This window comes from Kogia breviceps, chromosome 2, assembly GCF_026419965.1.
Source record: "Kogia breviceps isolate mKogBre1 chromosome 2, mKogBre1 haplotype 1, whole genome shotgun sequence".
Taxonomy (NCBI): Eukaryota; Metazoa; Chordata; class Mammalia; order Artiodactyla; family Physeteridae; genus Kogia; species Kogia breviceps.
In genome coordinates, this window is record NC_081311.1 from 39,340,370 (window position 1) to 39,362,649 (window position 22,280).

Consider the following 22,280-nt stretch of genomic DNA (forward strand, 5'->3'; position numbering starts at 1 on the left):
GAGTACAGCCTAACATACAGTCTTCTGGGTCTAGATATGAAAGCAGTTTGCCTTTCCCTTCTCAGAAACACCACAATATGTTCTAAGTAGAGTGTGTGGGTCCAGGGGACAGTCACTGTCTCACCTCTCCTCCTGCAGCCAGCCTCTGGGGTCAGTGAGTAAGTCCTCATCTTTTAGCTGTGGCCTTTGAAGTACTGAGTAGCTGCCCAATAGTTACTTCCATAGAAATGAGTTTTTTCCCTATCACGTGATTTCAGCATCAGCTGCAGGAAAACTGCGTGTATGCCTTCATTTTCAAGCTTCAAATCTTGCTTGAAATATAAATTTTGTTTTCTCATGAAATTCAGAAAGATGTGTTTCCTCATGTGTGTCCGAATGATTTGGGCTTTTAAAAATGACATTTGGAAGTGGCAGCTTCATTAAATAGTTATGAAATGTCACTATGGGCCTTGTTGGGCAAGTAGAAAGGAAGCAGGATATTACAAAAAGAGCAAGACATACTTCTTGGAGTAATTAATAGCTTTCATTCCTTTTATGTGCTCATCACAGCAGTAGCAGCCCATGTGAAGTAGGTAAGGTAGTTGTTAATCCCATTTTCTAGAGGAATCTGAGCTTGAAGAGGTTAATGGATTTTGTCAAGAAGAGACGTAGCTGAGTTGGGTCTCAACTGCAGGCTCCCCGCCTCACACAGCTGGTACTCTTTCTACCACATCATGCACACAAGACAGTGAAATGATATGTTGTGGCACAGATATCAGTGACGTAGGAATTCAGAGAGGGGGGAAAGATTGTGAAGGAGTGGCCAGGAAAGGCTTTGCAGAGAAGGACCTTAAAGGCCAAGGGAAGAATCTGGAACTTTTTGAAGAGGATTCGAAGGAGCATTCCAAACTGGGGGGAAATCACAGGAACTGTCTTAAGGAGTGAACAGTTTTTTGTCCTAGTCAATTAATGGAAGCTATTGGTTTATCTTGCTGTCTCTTAAGAGTTCTACTGGCTATCTCAGACTGCCTGACGGACTTGCTTTTGCAAGATTAGTGTTCCTTCATTTGGATAGAAGCTTGCAATGCCAGAGAGAGACAGAGAGAGTGTGTGTGTGTGTGTGTGTGTGTGCACATGCGTGTGTGTCTCATGGCCCTATATTGTCTCCTACCATTTGATATTTTTCTATTTTGAAGATGATTGTGTCTGAAGAGGAGATTATCTGACTGTTTCCTCATCAGAGAGAAGTGAAATAGTACCTTGGCCTTGGTCTGTTCTTTGTGGTTCTGAGGGGTTTTCCCCTCCTGGTAGACTTCCTGCATCAGGCAAGGGGAGAAATGAAGAACCTGTACGAAAAGCCCATGTTCATTTCCTTGGGCCTGAACATTCAGTCGAGGATTTTTCTTTAGAGTTCTCATAACCACTTCAAGCTGTTGAGCGTTCCCTCGGCTCTTATCCTAATTCGGCTGAGGAGTATTTGGAGAGAGGTTTGGGGTCTGATGCCAAGAGATTCCCTTTCGTACAGGACCTTCTGCCAGGACTCCCATTTGGTGGGTTTCTTGTTGTCACTCTGTGTAGTAGTAGTGATGATTGAAGCCCCTCTGTAGTGGTTTTTAAGTGGCCAGAGATTCACTTTGGTTTCATATTTCTTTCTGGAGGATGCCCATCTTATTCTCCTTGACCATTCAAGTTGTTTGAAAGCAATTTTAAGTATCAGTGCCATTTTCAGTAGTTTTACTTTCCATTAAACCATCTACATGTTGCTAGTTATAAGGGACATTCCCTTAGATATTGAGTAGATATTGATTGAGCACCTTCTGGGCCCTGGGAAGGTAAGATACATGGATGCTTAAAGATTGTAGCCCTTCCACAGTCACTCATAGCCCCCTGGAACAGTCTAGACAGACACTTGACCACAAGGGAATATGTCAGGAAGGTGCACAGCACTGTAGATGCTCCGAAGAGACAATGCCCAACTGTTTTGCAAGGTCTGGAATAGCTTTTAAGCTTGACTGCCATTTGGTTGATTGTTATTTGGTCTGGGAAGTTGGAAGTTGGACATATTGTCCATTTTCATTCCAGAGTGAGATTTGGGGATTCAGAAGGGACAAGTTTGGACTTTGAAATCAGAAGACCTGAGTTCAGGTCCTGTTTGTGCCAGTACCTCCCAGTGTGTCCATAGGGAGTTCATAGATACTAGGGAGGAAAAGGGATGGAGAGCAGGACAGCCTTGATGAAGTCAGTTTAAGAAATCCTGGTAGAGTTTCTTTACTGGAGGATTTTCAGGAGCGTCTAACATACTAATGTGTACTGCTGGCCCTAGGAAGGATTACAGTATGCAGTTCCTAGGCTCATTTGAATTTTTTTTTAAAGCATGGAGCCTTTTACCAGATTATTATTCCACAAAGCATACTTAGGAAACACTGTCGTCACTGATTTCCATCTTAAACCTGCGAACTTGTGCAGGTTTTTTTGCAGTTAACACAACATTATTTTATTTTATTTTGTTTTTTACTTTTTGGGCACGCCCTGAGGCATGTGGGATCTTAGTGCCCCGGCCAGGGATCAGACCCGCGCCCCCTGCATTGGAAGTGCAGAGTCCCAACCACCAGACTGCCAGGGAAGTCCCAACACAACATTTTTTTGAGATTAAAAAAAAGTTAGCCCACTATCGGAGAGTGTGTTTTCATCATGAGCTATAGCGGACAGTTAACTATTGGATATGATAGAAAATTTGAGAAAGAGAAAAAGACCCTACCTTTTATAACTGAGGCATAATTGACAAATAACATTAGTTTTATATTATACAATAATTTGATATGTGTGTACCCTACAAAGTGATCACCACAATAAGTCTAGTTACCATCGGTCACCATATAATTGACTCCTCTTTCACCGATTTCCCTCACCTCCAACCCTCCTCTCCTCTGGTAACCACCAATGTCTTCTCTGTATCTATAAGTTTTGTTTTGTTTTGTTTGTTCATTTGGTTTTTTGGGGGTTTTTTTTTTTTTTTGGATTCCACATGTAAGTGACATCATATGACTTACTTCACTTAGCATAATACCCTCTAGGTCTATCCATGTTGTCACAAATGGCAAGTGTACACTGTTGGTGGGAATGTAAATTGATGCAGCCACTATGGAAAACAGTATAAGGGGTCTCAAAAAAATTGAAAGAGAACTACCATGTGATCCAGCTATTCGACTTCTGGGTATTTATCTGAAGAATAGGAAAACACTAATTCAAAAAGGCATATATACCCCTTTGTTCATTGCAGCATTATTTATAATACCCAAGATATGGAAATAACCTGTGTGCATCCATGGATGAATGGCTAAAGAAGATGTAGTGTATACATTTACAATGGAATGCTACTCAGCCATAGAAAACAGAAACAAAAAAGCAGACCCTTTTTAGTGCTAGGTTGTGTATCATCAACTTTCGCATGTGGTGTTTAAAGTTGACAACAACCCTTTGAAGGAGATATTTGATTATGTCCATTTGAGAGACTAATAAGCTGAAGTTCAAGTAGTAGGTTATACACGGAGATGCTGAAAATCAAACTACGGTCTGTCTTTTGCCAAAGGCCATGTTTCATTAACCATGATGCTTTGTTATAGAGCTAGGTCTTTTATTTTTAACTTTTCTCTTTTTTTTACATTTTAAATGATTATTACAAAATTAATACATGCTTATTGAAGAAAAGTAGGTGGGAGAGAAGTAGAAAATGCCCCCAGGCCCGTCATCAAGTAGAACTTCAGTCAGTATTTGATATATTTCTTTCTCATTATTTTATGCAATGTTATGTTCGTTAACCATAATTGTGGTTAAATATATGTATATAATATATATACATTTTTATACATATATTTATACATAAATAAATTTATAAAACTTCGAATTCTGCTTTTGAATCTTCCCTCCAGATGTGCATTTTGGTTATTGCCACATCACTGGTTAAGTATTTTAATAAATAAATATAGTAAACCAGGACTTGGAAACTTGTAGCTCTTTTATGCAAGCTGCCACTTGACCACGGGCAGGTACCTTGATCTTCTGGTACTGAGTTTCCTTGCGCGTAAGTGAGGGAGTTGGTTCAGAGCACTGATTTTGAAACTGTGGTATCCCACGAAACCTCCTGGAGGCTGGGAGTAAAGGTATCATCAGAGCAAGGAGGACCCTGGCCCTTCATTCTATCTGTTTCAACCTAAGCATCTACATTTATAACTCTTTTATAGATTTGGGGTCCAAGCACATTTGGAAAGAGGAACTCATTGATTTTTTATAGAAGAGTATAAAATTCTTGGACCAGATGATCCTGAAGCTCAACATTTCTTTTATGATATCTATTAGTTGTGTGCGTTCTATACATTTTAAAACATTTCTTCACCAGATAGAGTGGTAGATTAAGCAGGTTTGATACATTCTTTCAGATGATCTCAGGAACCATGTAATAAGCACAGAAAGAGTCACTGATCAGTACTGAGCAATGTCTAAAGCACTGTCGAATTATTTCTTAGCAAATCTACCACTGCCTTTGACTTGATCCATCTCAGGCCCAATTTTTTTTAATTTTTTTTTTTTTTTTTTTTTTTTTTTTTTTTTTTTGCGGTATGCGGGCCTCTCACTGTTGTGGCCTCTCCCGTTGCGGAGCACAGGCTCCGGACGCGCAGGCTCAGCGGCCATGGCTCACGGGCCCAGCCGCTCCGCGGCATGTGGGATCTTCCCGGACCAGGGCACGAACCCGCGTCTCCTGCATCGGCAGGCGGATTCTCAACCACTGCGCCACCAGGGAAGCCCTCAGGCCCAATTTAATGCTCTTTTAGGGAAGACTAACCAGGGAATCAGTGGTCCCTTAAACGAATACATGTTTGAAAACTATGGACTTTACCAGTAACTGATTTTCCATTTTCCTTATGCATGTTAAGGTTTTGCATTTTGAGGGGATTGATTTTCGAGTCCCAGTGTCTTGACTGTTTCTCTTGCCTCCACAGAAGGAAGAATCTTGTTCAAAAATGAGGTGAATTAATGCTCAAGCACTCAAGAACCCCGGACAGCTACATGAAGTGTTTAAAAACTGCCCTGACCATCTCGCCACACAAGTCTGTCATGAGGCCTGACAGGATGAGTGCAGCACGGAGGCACAGTGTCCTGCCCTGCAGGAACGGTGACTGCTGACCTGCCGGGAGCAAGCGGGGGGCTGCATGTTGTCTGCCAGTACAATGAAGGAAGTGGTTTATTGGTCACCCAAGAAGGTGGCAGACTGGCTGCAGGAGAATGCTATGCCAGAATACTGTGAGCCTCTGGAACATTTCACAGGCCGCGACTTGATCAACCTGACCCAGGAGGATTTCACAAACCCCCCCCTGTGCCGAGTCTCCTCCGACAGTGGGCAGCGGCTCTTGCACATGATAGAGACCCTGAAGATGGAGCACCACTTGGAAGCACACAAGAATGGCCACGCCAATGGGCACCTCTGCATTGGCACAGACGTCCTCGCCCCCGATGGCAGCTTCAGCATCAAGGTCAAACCCAACGGGATGCCAAATGGATATAGGAAGGAGATGATAAAGATCCCCATGCCAGAACCAGAGCGCTCCCAGTACCCCATGGAGTGGGGCAAGACTCTCCTGGCCTTTCTTTATGCACTTTCCTGCTTTGTTCTCACCACAGTGATGATCTCGGTCGTCCACGAACGAGTACCTCCTAAGGAGGTGCAGCCTCCACTACCGGACACGTTTTTTGACCATTTTAACCGGGTGCAGTGGGCCTTTTCTATTTGTGAAATTAATGGCATGATCCTTGTAGGACTCTGGTTAATTCAGTGGCTGCTCTTAAAATACAAGTAAGTAAAGCAAAAGCTTGCAGATTCAGTGATTGGGGTTTCTCACTGCAGATGTTTAATATTCATTATTGGGAAATGAAATTTATCAAGCAGTAGGAATCAAAGCACATTTCTCTCTTTTTTTTTTAAACCACATATTCTGTTGAACCAACGAAAGCTCTGGCAACTTTAAGAAAGTTCTGTGCTTGTTGCCTGTTTTGTACAAGATTCATACAGAATGATGAGTAGAATTGTTAGAGGTGAGGTTTTTCTATTTTCACTTCACAGGAAAGAAAACCCTCAGACATCTTCAGAGAGTACAGGCTATTGAACCACAGAAAAACTACCCAGTCTTGGTGTTTTTAACCCATCAAATCAGTTGTCGACAGTTGGCCTATGGGCCATGAGTGGCTGTGTAGCTTTTCCCACACAGAGTCAGATATCTAGAACTTAGCAATATGTATTTAAAGATGTTTCACACAAAGAATCAGAACAGCTAGTCCAGAGTGGCTTGGACTAGTGGGAGAATGATACTCACAGGGACTGACTTGAGGTGGGATGTGGATGAACCTGCATGGCTTTCCACCTTTTATAGAATGTGTGGCATTTAAAGCAGTATTCCATTTAAGTTTCTCAGGGTTTTAAAATAGGTATCTCCTTTCAGTCTCAGGTGGATCCAAAGTGGCTTTCATGCCCCAAGCTCTAAACTCAATGCAGACAAGCTGTTTGCTTGGAGTGCCTGTAGCAAACTAAACACCTACATTGTCCTCATCTTTGGTGTCTGATTTTTTTTCCATTAGCGGAACGTCTTTATGGCTTCCATGCATGGGAGTTGGAAATTGATTTGCTAAGGATCTGAGTTTCTCTCTGGTGGACTGTGTTTCATGACCCACAGTATGGTTGAATATTAAGGAGATCATCTTAAATCAAGAAAACAAAATGCAGACTGAGAATTTATGTTGAACTTTAACGGAAATGATGAGTTTTTTCCTGGTACGTTTCATAAGGTCTGTGGGGTTTTTTTACCTTATAAATTATGTATCTACAAGTGGAAATAAAAGCAATTCCTGACTCTTTGCCAGGAAAGGGCTATCTTAACCTTGTATAAAGGAAGTAATTTAAGTGGCCGGTTTTTATTTGGGGGTTGGTTTTGCAATCCTGGAGTTTAAGCTAAATTTGAAATAGGAGCAATGGTCTAGGATGCACTTGGTTTGGTAGAAGACTGGTTTTTGTTTGCTTTCGTTTTAAGAGGCTAAATAGATAAGAATAGGCCTTAGAAATATGAGATGCTAAAAATTTATTAATTACGTTCTTCCAGCTGTCAAACTTCAGTTCTGATTTTGACTTTCAAGCTTTTTTCCCCAGAAGCTCATTAGAAACAATGCCTGTACGTTTTGCCGCTTCAGAGGCAAGGTCAACTCAAATTAGGTTTCCTGGGGTCTTCCTGATTTTTGTTGTTTTGTTTATATGAGTTTGTTTTCTGGTTTTTATCAAAATTCTTACATGCAAGCTAATAATTCACTGCCCCAGAATATATCACTATGTACTTGTACATAACATGTGCAAGTTCAAATCTTTCACAGAACTGTGACTTTTGAATAATTTTATTCTTGTTCTAAGAAGTGTCCTAACCATAGGGATAATTTCTTTAAAGTATATTACTATTTATATTTCTCTGAGCAGGGGCTTTTCCTCAAATCTGTTTCTCTTTAAGCTTTCTAATTTCATGTTTTACCAGTATTTATTGCTAATACTGCAGTCATTCACATATTTAAATTGTTCTACAGCCATAAATCAGTTGACTGACACCTTGGGCAAAATTAACCCAGGGCTAGGACACAGGCAGCCTGGGCTCCAGCCCCAGCCATGCCCTCACATGCTGGGTGGTGTGGATGAATCTCCAAATCTCAGGAGCCTTGTTTTTCTCACAGATGATAAATAAAGACCTCCCAGTCTAGGTGATTTCTATTGTTCTATACAACTGTGTTATATTTGATTCTAACATCATTGAATGGGCCAGTTATGTTTCAGTATTATTAACTGCAGAGCACTTTTCGTCCAGAGTACATCCAACTCAGGATTCTTTAAGGTCCTCCCTCTGGTTTCCACGTCAGCGGGATAACCCAACTGTTGTCATGATAATCCCAAGCATCCCCACCCGTGTCCTGCTACTGGGACACATCTCTGGCTTCCCATCTCCGTCCTTAAGACCTGTCTTCAGTGTGTGTGGCACACCAGACATGGAAGAGGTAGGAAGAAAGAGAGAGCTTGACACACCAAGCAGTGGGTATTAATGAGCTCCCTTTCCCTGGCCTTCATAAAGAAGATTAAACTGTTTCATACCGTCAGAGAGACCCCTTGTTTCTAGTTATTTGGCTGTGGCAGTGTAACAGTTTTATTATTAGGCGTGTTGGGAAAATGGATCCTTCTGGTTATGGAATATTCTGTTTAAAAGTGATAACCTCTCTTTTTGCGCCTGACTCTTCTGACACTTGACCCCTCTCCCCAACCTCCACCAGGAAGTTTGCTACTTAGGAGTATGTCCGGACCTCCTAGGAATTAAACCTGCCTGGTCAGTAATTTCCAAAGGGACATTTTAATTTCACTTTGATTTTAAGAGTCTTGGAGCCTTAAAAAATCAGCCTATTCCTTCCTGCTTCTTTATCTTCTACTTTTTAGAGAAGAATCAGGGGCTGAAACTGTAGAGGATGACTTATTGAGAAATGATATGCCGGAATTTGAGCAACATCTCCCGACAGCAAACCCTTCAGCCAGATGTTCAAGGTGCTAGGAAACGTTGATGCCCAAATTTATGACATTGTGACATTTGGTTCTATCCTTATGCTGTATACAGTTGTCCTTTACTGTTAAACATAAGTTTTGTTTTTTGTACTTAAGTGTTTTTTGCCTCCTTTCATTCTTAACATCTCCCCCTCATGTCTATATGTACATATGCTGATATATACATAGGTCCGCATGGGGCTTCCATAACGTCGTGAAGTTGGAAAGCAACAACAATGCCTGTCCTTGACAACTTTTTGATTTTTAAAATTGTAAATAATGTTGTCTCCCCATTTAGAATTGGACTTTCAAGCCACTGACTAGGAAAAATTCCTGGGAAATCTCTGCATTTGTGTCAGACTCCACTGCAAAACAGGTATCCCTTGTTTTAAGAAAGTGTGATTAAAGAATATGTTAAACGGACAGATTTGGTAGGGACTTTCCATGCATGGCTATATCGTAGCTGACACGATGGCACCCAAATGCGATACAGGTGGCTCAGCGCTATTAGGACGTTGTAAATGCCCACCAAGAAGAAGGCCAAGGAGCAGGGTGGCAGAATTTCCAAGCCAAGGATTTTCTAGCCATTCGAGAAAGCATTATGACTTAGTATGGCGGACATAGGTACCTCAAACTCAACTTTTCTAAAACCAGATTTGTCGTCTTTTTCTTTCAACTTCTTCTTCCTCCTATGTGGGCAGTGACATTTCCTAGAAACCTAGAACTTCTCGGTTCCTTTCATATAAATAGTCACTAAGTTCTGTCCATTCTAATTTCAGATTCATTACCTCTTTCCATTCCTGCTTAGTGATGAGTAGCGGGTGCTCGGATGGAGGCCCAGTTCCTTAGCCTGAAGCCTAAGGTCCTTCATAATCTGACCCCAGGCTGTTCGACCTCATCTCTAGCTACTCTACTCCATGGTTTTCCTTGAACACTTCAAGCTCATATCACAGTCCATTCTGTTCATTGTGTGTGTGTCTCCTTCATTGCTAGACTTTTAAGTTCCCCAGGGAAAAGACCAGATCCTTTTTGTCATTCATCTTTATATCCCATTGCCTGATACAGAGTCTGGCACATAGAAAGTGCTCATTTAAAATTCATTCATTCATTCAACTTGTATTCACTGAGAACCTACTGTGTGCCAGGCACTGTGGTAGACCCTGGGGGTGCTGCAGTGAGCAGAGGCCCCTGATGTTCTCACGGGGCTTGTGTTCTGACCAGGGTGTAACAGTCGTGAACAAATGAATATATAATACCAGGCAGTGATAAGAGAGATGGAGGAAAAATAAAGCAGCCTAAAGGGTTAGAAAGTGTTGGGGATAGTGGGGAGGAGGTGGTATTTTAGACTGGGTGATCAGAAAAGTCCTCTAATGAGGTGACAGTTGAGCAGACACCCGAATCAAATGGGGGTGTACCAAGTAGGTGTTTGGGGTAGGAGACAGGAGACACAGCAAGTACAGAGTCTCTGAGGTTTACCTGGGGAATAGCCACGGGCCTGTGTGGCCAAGCGAGCTGGGAGGAAGCGGTGACAAGGGGTCAGGGAGGTGTGGTTGGCATCGTGGGCTGTGGAAAAAGAGGCAGGATTTTTGTTCCCAGTGTGATGATGTCATTAGGGGAGAATGATGTGAACAGATTGGTATTTTAAAAGAAGCCCTCTGGCTGCAGTTTAGAGAATAGGGAAGCAAGAGTAGTGGAAGGCGGAGGATGGATGTTAGGATGCCATTACAAATGGACCAGTTGGAAGATGACTGCAACTTAGACTCACGTTTGGCCAATGAATACATTTTGTGCTGGGGTGTGGGGAAGGGATAAGCTTCCTAGAATCTATGGCTTCTGTTACATTTAGAACTCCTTAGTCTTTTATAACCACAGGGCTGACTTCTGTTACAGTATCTCATACAGGGTTTTGTGGTCTCTCTGTGAATCTCTGAATTTTATATGAAATTTAATGAGGAATGAACCATAGATTGAGATAGAATTCACTAATTTGAGAGCTCTTTCAACGTTGCTTGAATATATTTTACTTCAGAGCAAAGTCAGGTGATGTGTATATTTGTTTTCTGTCATGGCTGCTTTTAGATCAGATATTTGCCTAAAAGGAGTAGCACAGGTCAGGTGGGGAGTGAGGGTAGATAGTAAAAGGATGAATTAAATATTGCAGGTTGTTTTGATCCACTGGTGGTGTAAAGATTTGAAGAAAAAAGAAAAGGAGACATTGGATAGTTGGGATGTGGGGTGGAGTTGAAAGAGCTTTGTGGTTGAGGCATTTGGGGCATGGAGTAGAATATTCTGGCATAAACAGTTGTACAGAGTTATGGAGAGAGTGGTAGAATGGTCACCAAGTAGGTTCTTTGAAAACGGATCTCATGCCAAAAGGAAAGGAACTAGAGAAGGAAGTGCTGTTGGCAGATCCTGCTTAAGACTTCACATCTCTATTCGGAACTGTTTCTGGGGGCTTCCTTGATCCCGAAGGAAGGAAGATACAGTTTTCCAGTGTGGCTTTCCCAGGATTACACTCTGAGAGTACTGCAGTGGATTTTTAGATGTTTGGCAGCAGTACGTTTTTTATGTTGGGAGACTGCTTTGGAAAAGACTTGTTTTGTATTTTATCCTTTGGTAAATGCCCTGGGTTTGGAGGCCTTATTTGTTAGGAGGGTGTCTGCCAACATAAGAAGGTTTATCTGCAGCATTGGCCTCTCTCCTGTGAACGGAATGTAATTTCCAAGGACAGAATCCTTGTGCTGATTGGCAACTGCTGCTGTCAGGTGCTAATTTGATTTTTTTGTTTGTTTCTTTTGTGTCTTATTCAACAGGCTAGACTCTCCACTAACATTTATCTTTCATTTTATCCCAGTTTGATCCCATCAGTGTTTCTTTTCACATTAAGTTGATTGGATCAAAGTACTTATCTCTTTCCTCTTCTACTCCCCAAGATAGTTTATGACCACAGTTATTGTCAGCATTTTTTCAGTTGTTGTTGTTTTTTTGGTGGTACGCAGGCCTCTCACTGCTGTGGCCTCTCCCGTTGCGGAGCACAGGCTCTGGACGCGCAGGCTCAGCGGCCATGGCTCATGGGCCCAGCCGCTCTGTGGCATGTGGGATCTTCCTGGACCGGGGCATGAACCTGTGTCCCCTGCATCGGCAGGCGGATTCTCAACCACTGCGCCACCAGGGAAGCCCCAGTTGTTTTTAAGTCTCTGATGGTTGTGACTAAGTTACGTTCTTAAAAGCTGTTGATGTAGAGCGTTTAACATGAAGCAGTTCCTTCAATAGAGTTTATTTTCCAAGTTCCAGAAGAGCCTTTTTTTTTTAAGCCTGTTTCACTTTATTAGAAATCGATGGTACATTGTGGACCACTAGGATAGGCTGGTCTCTAATGGAACTTTAGGGCATCTTTACGTTTAGTAATTTGTCAAGAATTATTGAAGACTGGTGCTAGGGATGTAGCAGTGAGCAAAACAAAGCTACATAGAGGTTATCTCCTGGGGAATTTTTGTTTGTTTTCACAGTAACATCTCAGGTTTTTAAAGTGTGTGTTGTCCAGACTCTATCCTAAAGTATAAAACTCATGAGGACAAAAATTCCCTCATGTTATTGCAGCTTTGGGGGCATCTAGCACATTATTTAATTGGCTGATACACTGTCATATTCCTCTCCAGCCATAAAGCAAGTTAAGAGCTCATGGACCGTCCCTTCCCTTCCTTTCCTCTCTCTCTACACATGTACCTGCATCTATTATATACTTACTCAAAGTCTATTTTCTTCTGTTCCTTTTCATCCGTGTTGTCAAAAATCATTATCGCCCTGTTCAAATGGCAGATTCCAAACATTTGAGTAACGAGAATTTTTTTTTTACATGCACTGTCATTTCATCCAATCAACTCTTTAAGCAGTGTGTTCTCTTGTCTCAGTGAAGATACCTGAGACACAGAAAAGCTGTTGACTTGCCCAAGATCCCACACAGAATATTTTGAGGATTGAAGACTTTTCAGTATAAATCCAGTCTCATAATGTCCTGGTATAATAGGCATCTGTCCTCTGGAAATAGCAGATATAGCAGCATAGATTCAACATGCAGAGGACAGATAGAATGAGAACAGATCAGTCCTGTGTTGGATAATAAGGTTTATGTGTCATATACCATCCAGGAGACATTCACACTTGCCCCAGGGTGGACCTGCCAGACCTGAAAGCTGTCCCAGCTTGGCTGTTCCACAGTAGTTTGTAGAAAGCGTACTGAGTTCTGTCCTAGTTGACTGCTGTCCTGTGACCTCCTAGGTGTGGTGTGGCATGGGCCGTACTCACCATGGGTCTGGGAAATGCCCCCTGCCTCCATGCTGTCATGCTTCTCCACTGAAGACTGCTGACCAGGAGCACCCAACCTTAGGCTTTTTCTTCCTGTTTCTAGCAAGTTTTCTCCCCTTGATTCTCACCCTGGGCGGCAGAGTCCGGGGTTAAGATCCTGTTTTCCTTCCTGGGAACCTTCCCTGTCCCATTATCTTCCCGTGTAATCTAGACATCCTAGGCTTTTGTAGGCCTCTGCCCTCCCTCCTTGGAGTGGGGAAGGACAGTCACTTTAGGCGCTAGATTCGGTTCCAGGCTCTACCTCACTTCTCATTCTCACTTTGTTAGCTCACAGAGGGTCTTACCCGCTTTCACCTCTTCTAATTTTTACCAGTTTAGGTCTCAAGACCTAAATAGTAGCCTAAACCCTAGGAATTGTAGGGAAACTAAATTCATAATTCCTGCAATTTAGGTTTTAAGTTAACATAAATATTATAAGAGGCTTTTTTAAAATGAGATTAGGATAAAAGGGGGAGAAAGAAAAAAAAAACCACATTGGTGCAATAAATTAGTTTTCATGAGTTAATTTTTATTTATGATACTAAAGGAGAAACTAAGTAGTGTATCTTGCCTGTAGGTTGATTAAAAGATAAACAAAAAGAAAAAAAAATGTACTTATGTCGCCTGAGATAAATAATGCTAACATCTGGCTTTATATTCCTTTTCATATTTTTCTGTATGCTCATATAGGTGTAATCTACATATGTGTGTATTTTTAAGTAGTATCACATTTGCCTTGTATTTTACAGTGTGCCCAGAGATCATCTCTTTCCCGCTTCTCTTAAAAAACCACCAGGGATGTCTGTCTAAGTATTCATGCTCTTATTTAGAAGTCACCACATATGTCCCCCTCAACCTGTTTGTATCATGGTAATGGTAGTTAAGCATTCAGTTATACTGTAAATCTTACTGGTTTGAGATCATCTTATCCCTACAACCATCTACTAACTGAGGTGAATTTGGTCAAATTACTTTACTACTTGTGGTAGCGTTGTTTCCTCACTACAAAATGGGGACAGTAAAATAGTGTCTTATCTCAACGTTGCTGTGTGGATGGAGTGAGATAATGTGTATAAAGCACTTAACTGAGTCCTTGGCATCCTCCTGGTTCCCAAGCCTGCCCCGCCCCCATCCCCGTCTTAGTAAATGGCATCTCTGTCCTGCCCCATTCTCAGGCCAAACGCCTCCGTTTTTGTTGTTGGTATTCGCTTCCACCCCACATCTGGTCTGTTAATCCCACCACTTCTCGCCACCTCTGTTGTTGCCCTGGGTCTAACCAACGTCATCTCTTACCTGGGTTGTTGCAGGAGCTACCTACTGGTCTCTCTGTTTCCACTCTTGTTTCCCTTAAGTCACTTGTCAACTCGGCAGACAGAATGTGTCACTGTACAGTAAGCTGGTGTATGTCACTCTTCTCCCACCTCATACAGTTTTGTTTTTTTTAATAATTAGTTTCAGTTTTACTTTTTTTTAAATTTATTTTTATTTATTTAGTTTTGACCACGTTGGGTCTTCGTTGCTGCGCGCAGGCTTTCTCTAGTTGCGGCGAGCGGGGGCTGCTCTTCGTTGCGATGCGCAGGCTTCTCATTGCCGTGGCTTCTTGTTGCGGAGCACGGGCTCTAGGCACGTGGGCTTCAGTAGTTGTGGCACGTGGGCTCAGTAGTTGTGGCTCGCGGGCTCTGGAGCGCAGGCTCAGTAGTTGTGGCTCACAGGCTTAGTTGCTCCACGGCATGTGGGATCTTCCCGGATCAGAGCTTGAACCTATTTCCCCTGCATTGGCAGGTGGATTCTTAACCACTGTGCCACCAGGGAAGTCCCCTCATACAGCTTTTAGGTCAGAGGTCCTTATGGTGACCAAGGAGGTCCCTCCAGACCTCGTGTCCTCATGCACTCTGCTCCCTGACCCCTCTGCCAACACCCACACATACTAACCTCTGTTTGGAATCTTCTTCCCCAGATGTCCTCATTGTTAACCCCCTCATATACAGGGACACCTTCCCTGATCAACTTAGCCCCAAATTGTAACCTCCCATCCTCCAATGACACTCTTGCTTAATTTTACCCTTTAGCACTTATCTAACATGCTCTGTATCATCTATCTTGTTTATTGTCTGCCCCCCCCCAGAATATAAGTACCACAGGCAGGCTTTTTGTCCACTCTGTTCACTGCTGTATTCCCAGTGTCCAGAATAATGCCTAGTATATATATATTTGTTACAAGAATAAATAAATAATAATAGCAGCAACTAACATTAACTGAGTATTGCACTATGATGATTACTGTGCCCAGAATTCAGTAAATGTTAGCCATTGCTGGTGAAGTATGTGCTTATTATGTTTTTAGAATCCAACCCCCTGTTAAAAAGAAAATGTTACTTTTAAGGGTAATCCTTTAGCTTAAGAGCAAACATTCATTGTTGAGTTCTGCCCTCTGTGACTGAACAAGCTTTAAGCCTTAATGTGATTCAAGGTAAGTTTTGATGAAGGGAAGGAATGAAGAAAGATCTGTATACATATACGTATTTGTGTTATGTGTACACGTACATATTTGTATTATATATACACACACATGCGCACACATACTATTTTTGTTAATAGCCTAAAATACTAACAAGAAATGTAACTTCTTTTGTTTGGTACTTATGTATGCAGCCGTTTCTGGAGGATACTTGATTTTAATTCTTCATAACTCAAGTAGATCATATTGATGTTGTCTTTCATATCTTATAGCGTAACATTTTTTCTTTACCTTATGTTACAATCTATATTTAACTCAGGAAATAATATTTTTTTAAAAAGATGGCTTAAGTGGGGACAATTTTATAATACGATCTGTTCTTTGCAAACTCCCTAAACTAGTATGGATCGTTTCCTGAACTTAACTCTTGCATTATATTGCAAACCTTTTACATGGAACTTAGAAAAAAATATAAGCCACTACCTTTTTTTTTTTTCCTTTTAACTTGACAATTTCATTAGTGAAAAGAGCAGCTAATTGAAAATCTGGAGACCTGGGTTTTGTTGTGGCTGTCTCATTGACTGACGCTCTGGCCCCAGGCTACTTACTACTTAAACTCTTTACATCTTACTTTTTCCGTCTGTAAAATAGTATATGCTAAACAGGAATGTGGTTAACATAATTAATACCAAAGATGCAAAAATCTCTTTCAGTTGGATTTTTTTAAGGCAGAGAGGCACCGTGAGTGTACAGACACATTTCTGGGCTGGGTACCTGGGTCCATCTCATTCTCCTGATTCATGAACTGCCATCCTCCTGTGTGCACACCCAGGAAATATTAGGCGAGTTCTGGATCTCCCAGGAGAGCATATGATTTTACTTCTCTGTTTACAGCATGTATTCCTTCCTTTTTGTTTTACAACCCTTTCCTTGGGATTTTCCTTCTTAAAGTACCGAATTAAGCCCTGGGTTTTCATGCTGCACCATCTGGAGCAGTTGAGACTCCTGTGATGGGGAGAAAGCCCAGACAGGGCAGTGAGGAGACAGGGGAGGCAAGGGAGGAAGATGGTAGGACTTACAGTGCTTACTTGGATGAATGCCGCCATCTTGGCAGGTGTCATCACTTAAAATATAAGTGCAGAAACGATGCAAAGTGAAGGATTGGTAAGCATCAGCAGAGGTTAATTCTGGCAGATAAATTAAAGAGTTTAAAGGACAAACATTTCTGGGACGAAGCAGGAAAGCTCTATCAGAGGGAGTAAAACGTGAAGCTCTAAAGCACAGAACCGCAGGTGTTGCCCATATTACCGGTACCATCATGAGTCTCACTGGGACTAAAGCATAAGTAAGAAGCAGCTCTCTTTAAGAGCTTCCTCTCATAGAAGGAATGAGCGCCTCTGTTGGTAATGGTGATGCCAATCTCACTATTAAAAATACCATAAAATACAAAACAAGTTATGAAGTGATTTGGAGGATGAAGTAGCTCTGCCCAGTTGGGAACACGTAGGAGGCTTCATGCAGAGGTGGTATTCGACGTAGGTGGATAGAGTAACAGGAGAGGCCAGGGAAAGAGATTTGCTGGCAAAAGCAAGAAACTAGGGTTTTAGGGAACGATGAGTGGGGTTCGTTTTGCCCAGGGCAGTGGAATTCATGTCTGCAAGATAAAACGGTTAAGGTAGCTTGGGGTCATGTTGAGCAGTTGTCGTAATCCAGGGAATCCACGGACTAGTAGCAAGGAATTAAAGGGAGGAAAACAGATTTAAGAAGTTCTTTGGAGTTATAGCTTCAACGGAATGTGGCAATGGGAGGGAGAGGCTATGAAGAAAGTAGAATGGACCATAACACCAGGCACCTTCTTTAGAGTAGGTGGTCTTTGGGGTGATGTGTTCAGTTGCACCAAGGGCATCGGACTGGAGTTGAGGAATGATGGGGAGAAGAGTGGGAGGTGAGCTTGGAGAGAGGCAGGCCAGACCATCGAGGGCCTCGTGGGCTTGGCAAAGGATTTGGATTTTATTCAAAATATATTTGGCAACTACTGGAGGGTTTTAAAGGGCATACTCTGTGTAACTGTTTCAAACAAAAGATGATCCTGGCTGCTCTTTGTAGAAAGGATTTTAGGGAGGCACAAGTGGAATTAGGGACACTGGGTCAAAGGTCATAGTGGAAGTTCAGGCGAGATAGAATGTTGAGAAATGGATGACATTTCAGAATGACTGACCAAGCATTGGGGGAGGACGCGTAAGCATATCTAACTGGGCACGGACTGTGCAAACAATAATGAAGAATGGACGGTTTCCTTCTGGAAACCTAGAAGGGTTTTTTTCAGTACTTTAATAACTAACATGGTTATCATGAAATAACTATCAAAAGTGCTTCTTTTGTAGAGGTCTGGGTCAATACGAAATATGACATAAAACACTAAATGAAAAATCTGAGTTAAGTGGATTTTGATATGTAGCTTAAATGTGATCGGATGTTGGCTCAAAATAAAATTGGGATTTCTTACACAATTTGAAGCTATTTCCTGAATCTTTTTGTCTTGTGTAATGTATTTAATATTTCACCTTAGACCCTCTGAAACTGCAATTTCCCCATCTATAAAATGAGGATCATAGATAGCCTTGCATTGCAGGTTATTTTAAGAATTAAATGACACAGAGCTTGGCGTAGAGGAGAAATTTGGCAAAACCCTAGTTACTGTTAATAACAGTCTGGGGAAATTCCTCAGTAGCATTTCTCTGAATCATAAGAAAGATACCGTTTTGCTGGTGAGAAAGCCAGTTTCCAAGGAAGTTAATTGAGATGATTCAAATCATCACGCGAGCCTCTGCTGGAGGTAGAGCCAGCATCTGTGGGAAGATAAACCGGAGATGCCTTGTCCCTGTGGCATATCCTGGAGGAACCTGAACTTTGCACTGGCATCCATGATTGCTCCAGAGATGTGGGCCTCCCTGGTCCTGGTCCAGATGCATGTGCTCTCCCCCGTGTTTATCGCCTCCTACTTTGGGATTGTTGCTTAGTTCCACTGCTATGTCTCAGGACCTGTTTGTTTCAAGAGCTGGCAGAGCAGGTCTGAGCACTGAAAGAATTGTGTGTCTTCTGGCTACAGCTCAGAAAGAGACAACTTGCGGGAAACAAAAGAACTTTCCAGTATTTTAATTTTACTTTGCAGTATATTCATTTCTTTCATCGTTTTTTCTTTAGAATTTTAGACCATTGTATCAAATGCCAGAAACAAAGCAGTACTGCTATTTTAAGCCTGCATTTGGTAGTAATTAATCAGGTTCTGTGTACTTTTTCCTCTTTTAAGTAGGGATAGTAAAAAGGTTTAATAAAGTTATCCTGGACCTAACATGCCATTCTAGCAAGTCTTAATGATTATCTATAAAATATTAACACTTTTATTCATATTTCCCTATCGAATTTAACAAGTATGTTTTTCTTTTCTGTCAGAGAAAGTCGTAATGAGCCTATTACTCAAATACTTGAGAGAAGAATAATTGTGACCAAGTACAAGTGTCTGTGACATGATAGTCATTGTAGAGTGCAAGCAGATAGGAAACAGGCTTCTTTCCAACGTGAAAGGAGAGATGTATCCCATGTGAGAAGAACAGCATTGTGGTTTGGAGAATTATAATGTGCATATTGTCTTTGGCATTTGCTTAATCTCTGGAAATACCTCATTAATGTTTCCTCTGTGGCTTTTCTGTTGTCTTGTTACATTTTTAACTACTTTAAACCTTTTTTCTTTAAAGCACATCTTGAACTTTTAAACTTAAGTAAGAAAGAATTCTAATGTGTGAAATTGTTTGATTAAGGAAAAAGACCTTAACAGGATACAAGTTTTTGAAACACTTTTATATCCTGCTTTTTAAAGTTTATGGTAGGAGATTCTTGTTTAAAATTATACACTGAAGATAGTCTAAGCTTACTTTCAAAAAGATTAAGTAAACACCAAAGATCGGAAGATTCTTATTAATAGTCACCTCCAACTTGTCACCGTGCTAGAAGTCACATTGATAAAATCATTTGACTTTTTCACTTCAAGTCAAAGAGTAAATGTGACTGAATCTTTAATGTTTGATACTTTTAAAGTATTTTTTGTTAAAGAATTTGTCTTTTCTCATCCATTATTATTTTTTCATGTACCTCATTCTCAGGTAATCCTAAGTCTTTTCACTGCTTCTCAAATGTGACTCAAGCTTGAGATATGGAAATAGTTACTGGTGTTTGTGTGTGCGTGTGTGTATCTTCTGCACCGTGAAACCATCAGGCAAAGGGATTTTAAGATAGTAATCTTTCCCAAAATGGAGCGATAGGAGTCATTTTATTTGTTTCTCTTCATCTCAAGAGATTAATATATCTAAATAGACTTAACAGTTTTCTGTTGTAGATGTTTTTCGTATAGTTCAAGTAAAATGGCAGGTAATTTCTGTTTGTTTGAACAGGATGGTGAGAGAGGGCATTTTCTTTTTGAGAAAAATGATCATCGTATCTTACAATGTAAAATTCACGTGGGTATTTCAAGTATTTTGGTAAGACATTTATAGTCTAGTAATATTCTCTAGTATTGTCCCCCTTTATATTGTTTAATTATACTGTGCTTTTCATCAAGTGAAATTAGAGGCACATACCTTTATAAAAGACAGCTTTATGCTGAATAAATTCTTGTCCTTGGAGGCGGCAAGCACAACTTTAATAAGAGAAAATAAGACATTCTCTGTGGTAAGCAGTTTTGACCCAGTTTCTAAAATCTGGGTGAAGAGGCAAAACACCCAGACTCTACCCGTACAACCTAAGGACCTTACATGAACTGTGTAGTTATGAATGAAATACTAATACAGTTACGTGGGTTATTTTAAAATTAATTTCTAATCACACAAGTGACATATCACTTCATTCCTCTTGTTAAAAAATACAAAAGATACAAACTCTCCTCCAGTAGGAATGTACATCCTGCATAAAATTAGAGGCACATTGTACAATTATAGAGTGAATGTTCCGTATCCTCAGAGGAACGCCTGCTCACTGTTTCTAAAAAATTCGTGTTTATTTATGTCTGGTTGCCCTGGGCCAAGGAAAAATTTGAACCCCTCAAGGTTGAGGAGGAGGAGACCCCCAGGACTGTGATTCTGGCCTGTGGCAGAACAAGATAGAACAGGTGGAATTAGAAGGGAAGGAACATTCTTGTTCAAGGATACACTTAAGTTTATACAACTTAATCTAGTTAAAGCCAAACCTATGTGGAAATTGCTATTAGGAGAAGTTATCAAACTCAATATACATGTTCACATATACTTATCAAATAATTTCATTAGAACCACCAATAAACTGGAAATGGAAAAGATGTCTAATTCTAATTTAAATCTTGCTTATTTTGTGATTCATCCACAAAATGTATACATTTGTTGACTGCCATTGTGCATGGATGGCAGGGATTTTCCATACATTATTTCTAATGTTCTTATTTCTGGTTTACAGATTAGGAAACTGAGACTCAGAGATGTCACTAGCCTATCCCAAGGCCACATAGTTAGCAGACAGGTTGGATGCTATCACTGAGACAGGCTCTTTTCTTGGCATCATGCTTCCTTGGAGATCTGCTAAGATAATCAGTTTCTGGGATGTACAAGTACAACGGTTTAATGTCTTTGGCTCATTAAATGTCAGAAAAGTTTTGAATTCTCATTTTAATGTCATTGTAATTTTCTGAACATCTTTTTTTATGACAGAAAAGACACTCTCTAAATGTTTAACCACAGGTACTGAGTCAGCTCTGACCCATCAGCATAGACCCTACTTGTACATCAGTTGAATGTCAACTCATGTTTAAGGCCTCAGGAAGCCCAATTAATAGCAATATAGAGTGTTTTAAACTCCTCTGGCCTTAAAGTTAATATTTAAAAAGAAAAAACAATATCATTCTCAAAATCCTCACCTTAATCTGCTCTTAGCTATAGTTATAAAATTCTGATTTCAATCTCTCAAGTCATTTCGGGGTTTATTTGTATTGTTGGGTCATTGAAAACTTGAAGTAAATGAACCTGCGAAATTTCATCACTGAGTGTCTGCCCTGTTTTTCCCTTTTTCTAGGTCTATTATTAGCAGAAGATTTTTCTGCATAGTTGGCACGCTGTACCTGTATCGGTGTATTACAATGTATGTAACTACACTCCCAGTACCCGGTATGCATTTCAACTGCTCTCCGAAGGTAAACCATTCCTCGCTGTAATTTCCCTTTTTGTTTGTTTCTCATCTTGCCCAGGGGTCCTTTGACTTAGGCCGAAGGTGAAAATTTCTTTAGAATAGAATCAATCCCTTTGCCTTCATCTGGGAACCTTACTAAGCAATACAGCTAGGTGGCCCCACCCTTCTTAAAATTCCCAAACCCTGTCAGTGCTTCGCAGCTGGGGAAATATGTGATCTAGTTAGTGTGATGGAAGCAGTTAAGCTTTGTGTGTGGGCATAGCTCTTTGGTTTCCTGCCATACTTTAAAAATACCATTCGCTCCCTTGATACAGATCCAGAGCTTTTATATGCTTTTTCCCTCTCTTAGTTGGAAGGTTCAGTTTCAAATGATATTTTTTCCTTCTTTCTATTAATCCCTACAGTGGGAATCCGTAACAGCAGAGCTAGAGACACTATTTCTGTCCCTTTGCACCCTCCACCCACCCAAACAAGATCTCTCCTCCCTGGCGGGACATTTTGCTGTATTGATCTTGTCTAGTAGCATAGAAGCCTTTCTTTAAAATAAACTTTATTCCTCTTCTATTGTCTCTACCCTTCCATCAGATTCATGTAATACTCCTTACCCCAACTTTTGCCTTGGAATAATTTCAACTGGAGAGATCATCGGAATTTTACGAAATAATTAACAGGAGATTTAGTTTT

At 40.9% G+C, this 22,280-nt stretch overlaps 1 protein-coding gene across 18 annotated transcripts in view; it reads left to right on the forward strand.

Moving 5' to 3' along the window:
* Positions 1-22,280, forward strand: part of SGMS1 (sphingomyelin synthase 1) — a 305,701-nt gene that overhangs the window by 262,061 nt on the left and 21,360 nt on the right. For all 18 annotated transcript variants that reach the window (XM_067025115.1, XM_059054011.2, XM_067025107.1 and 15 more), the window contains 2 exons: positions 4,977-5,827; positions 21,483-21,600. In XM_067025115.1, the coding sequence (XP_066881216.1) occupies positions 5,187-5,827; positions 21,483-21,600 (759 nt within the window). In that variant the 5' untranslated portion in view covers positions 4,977-5,186. The remainder of the gene's footprint in view (positions 1-4,976; positions 5,828-21,482; positions 21,601-22,280) is intronic.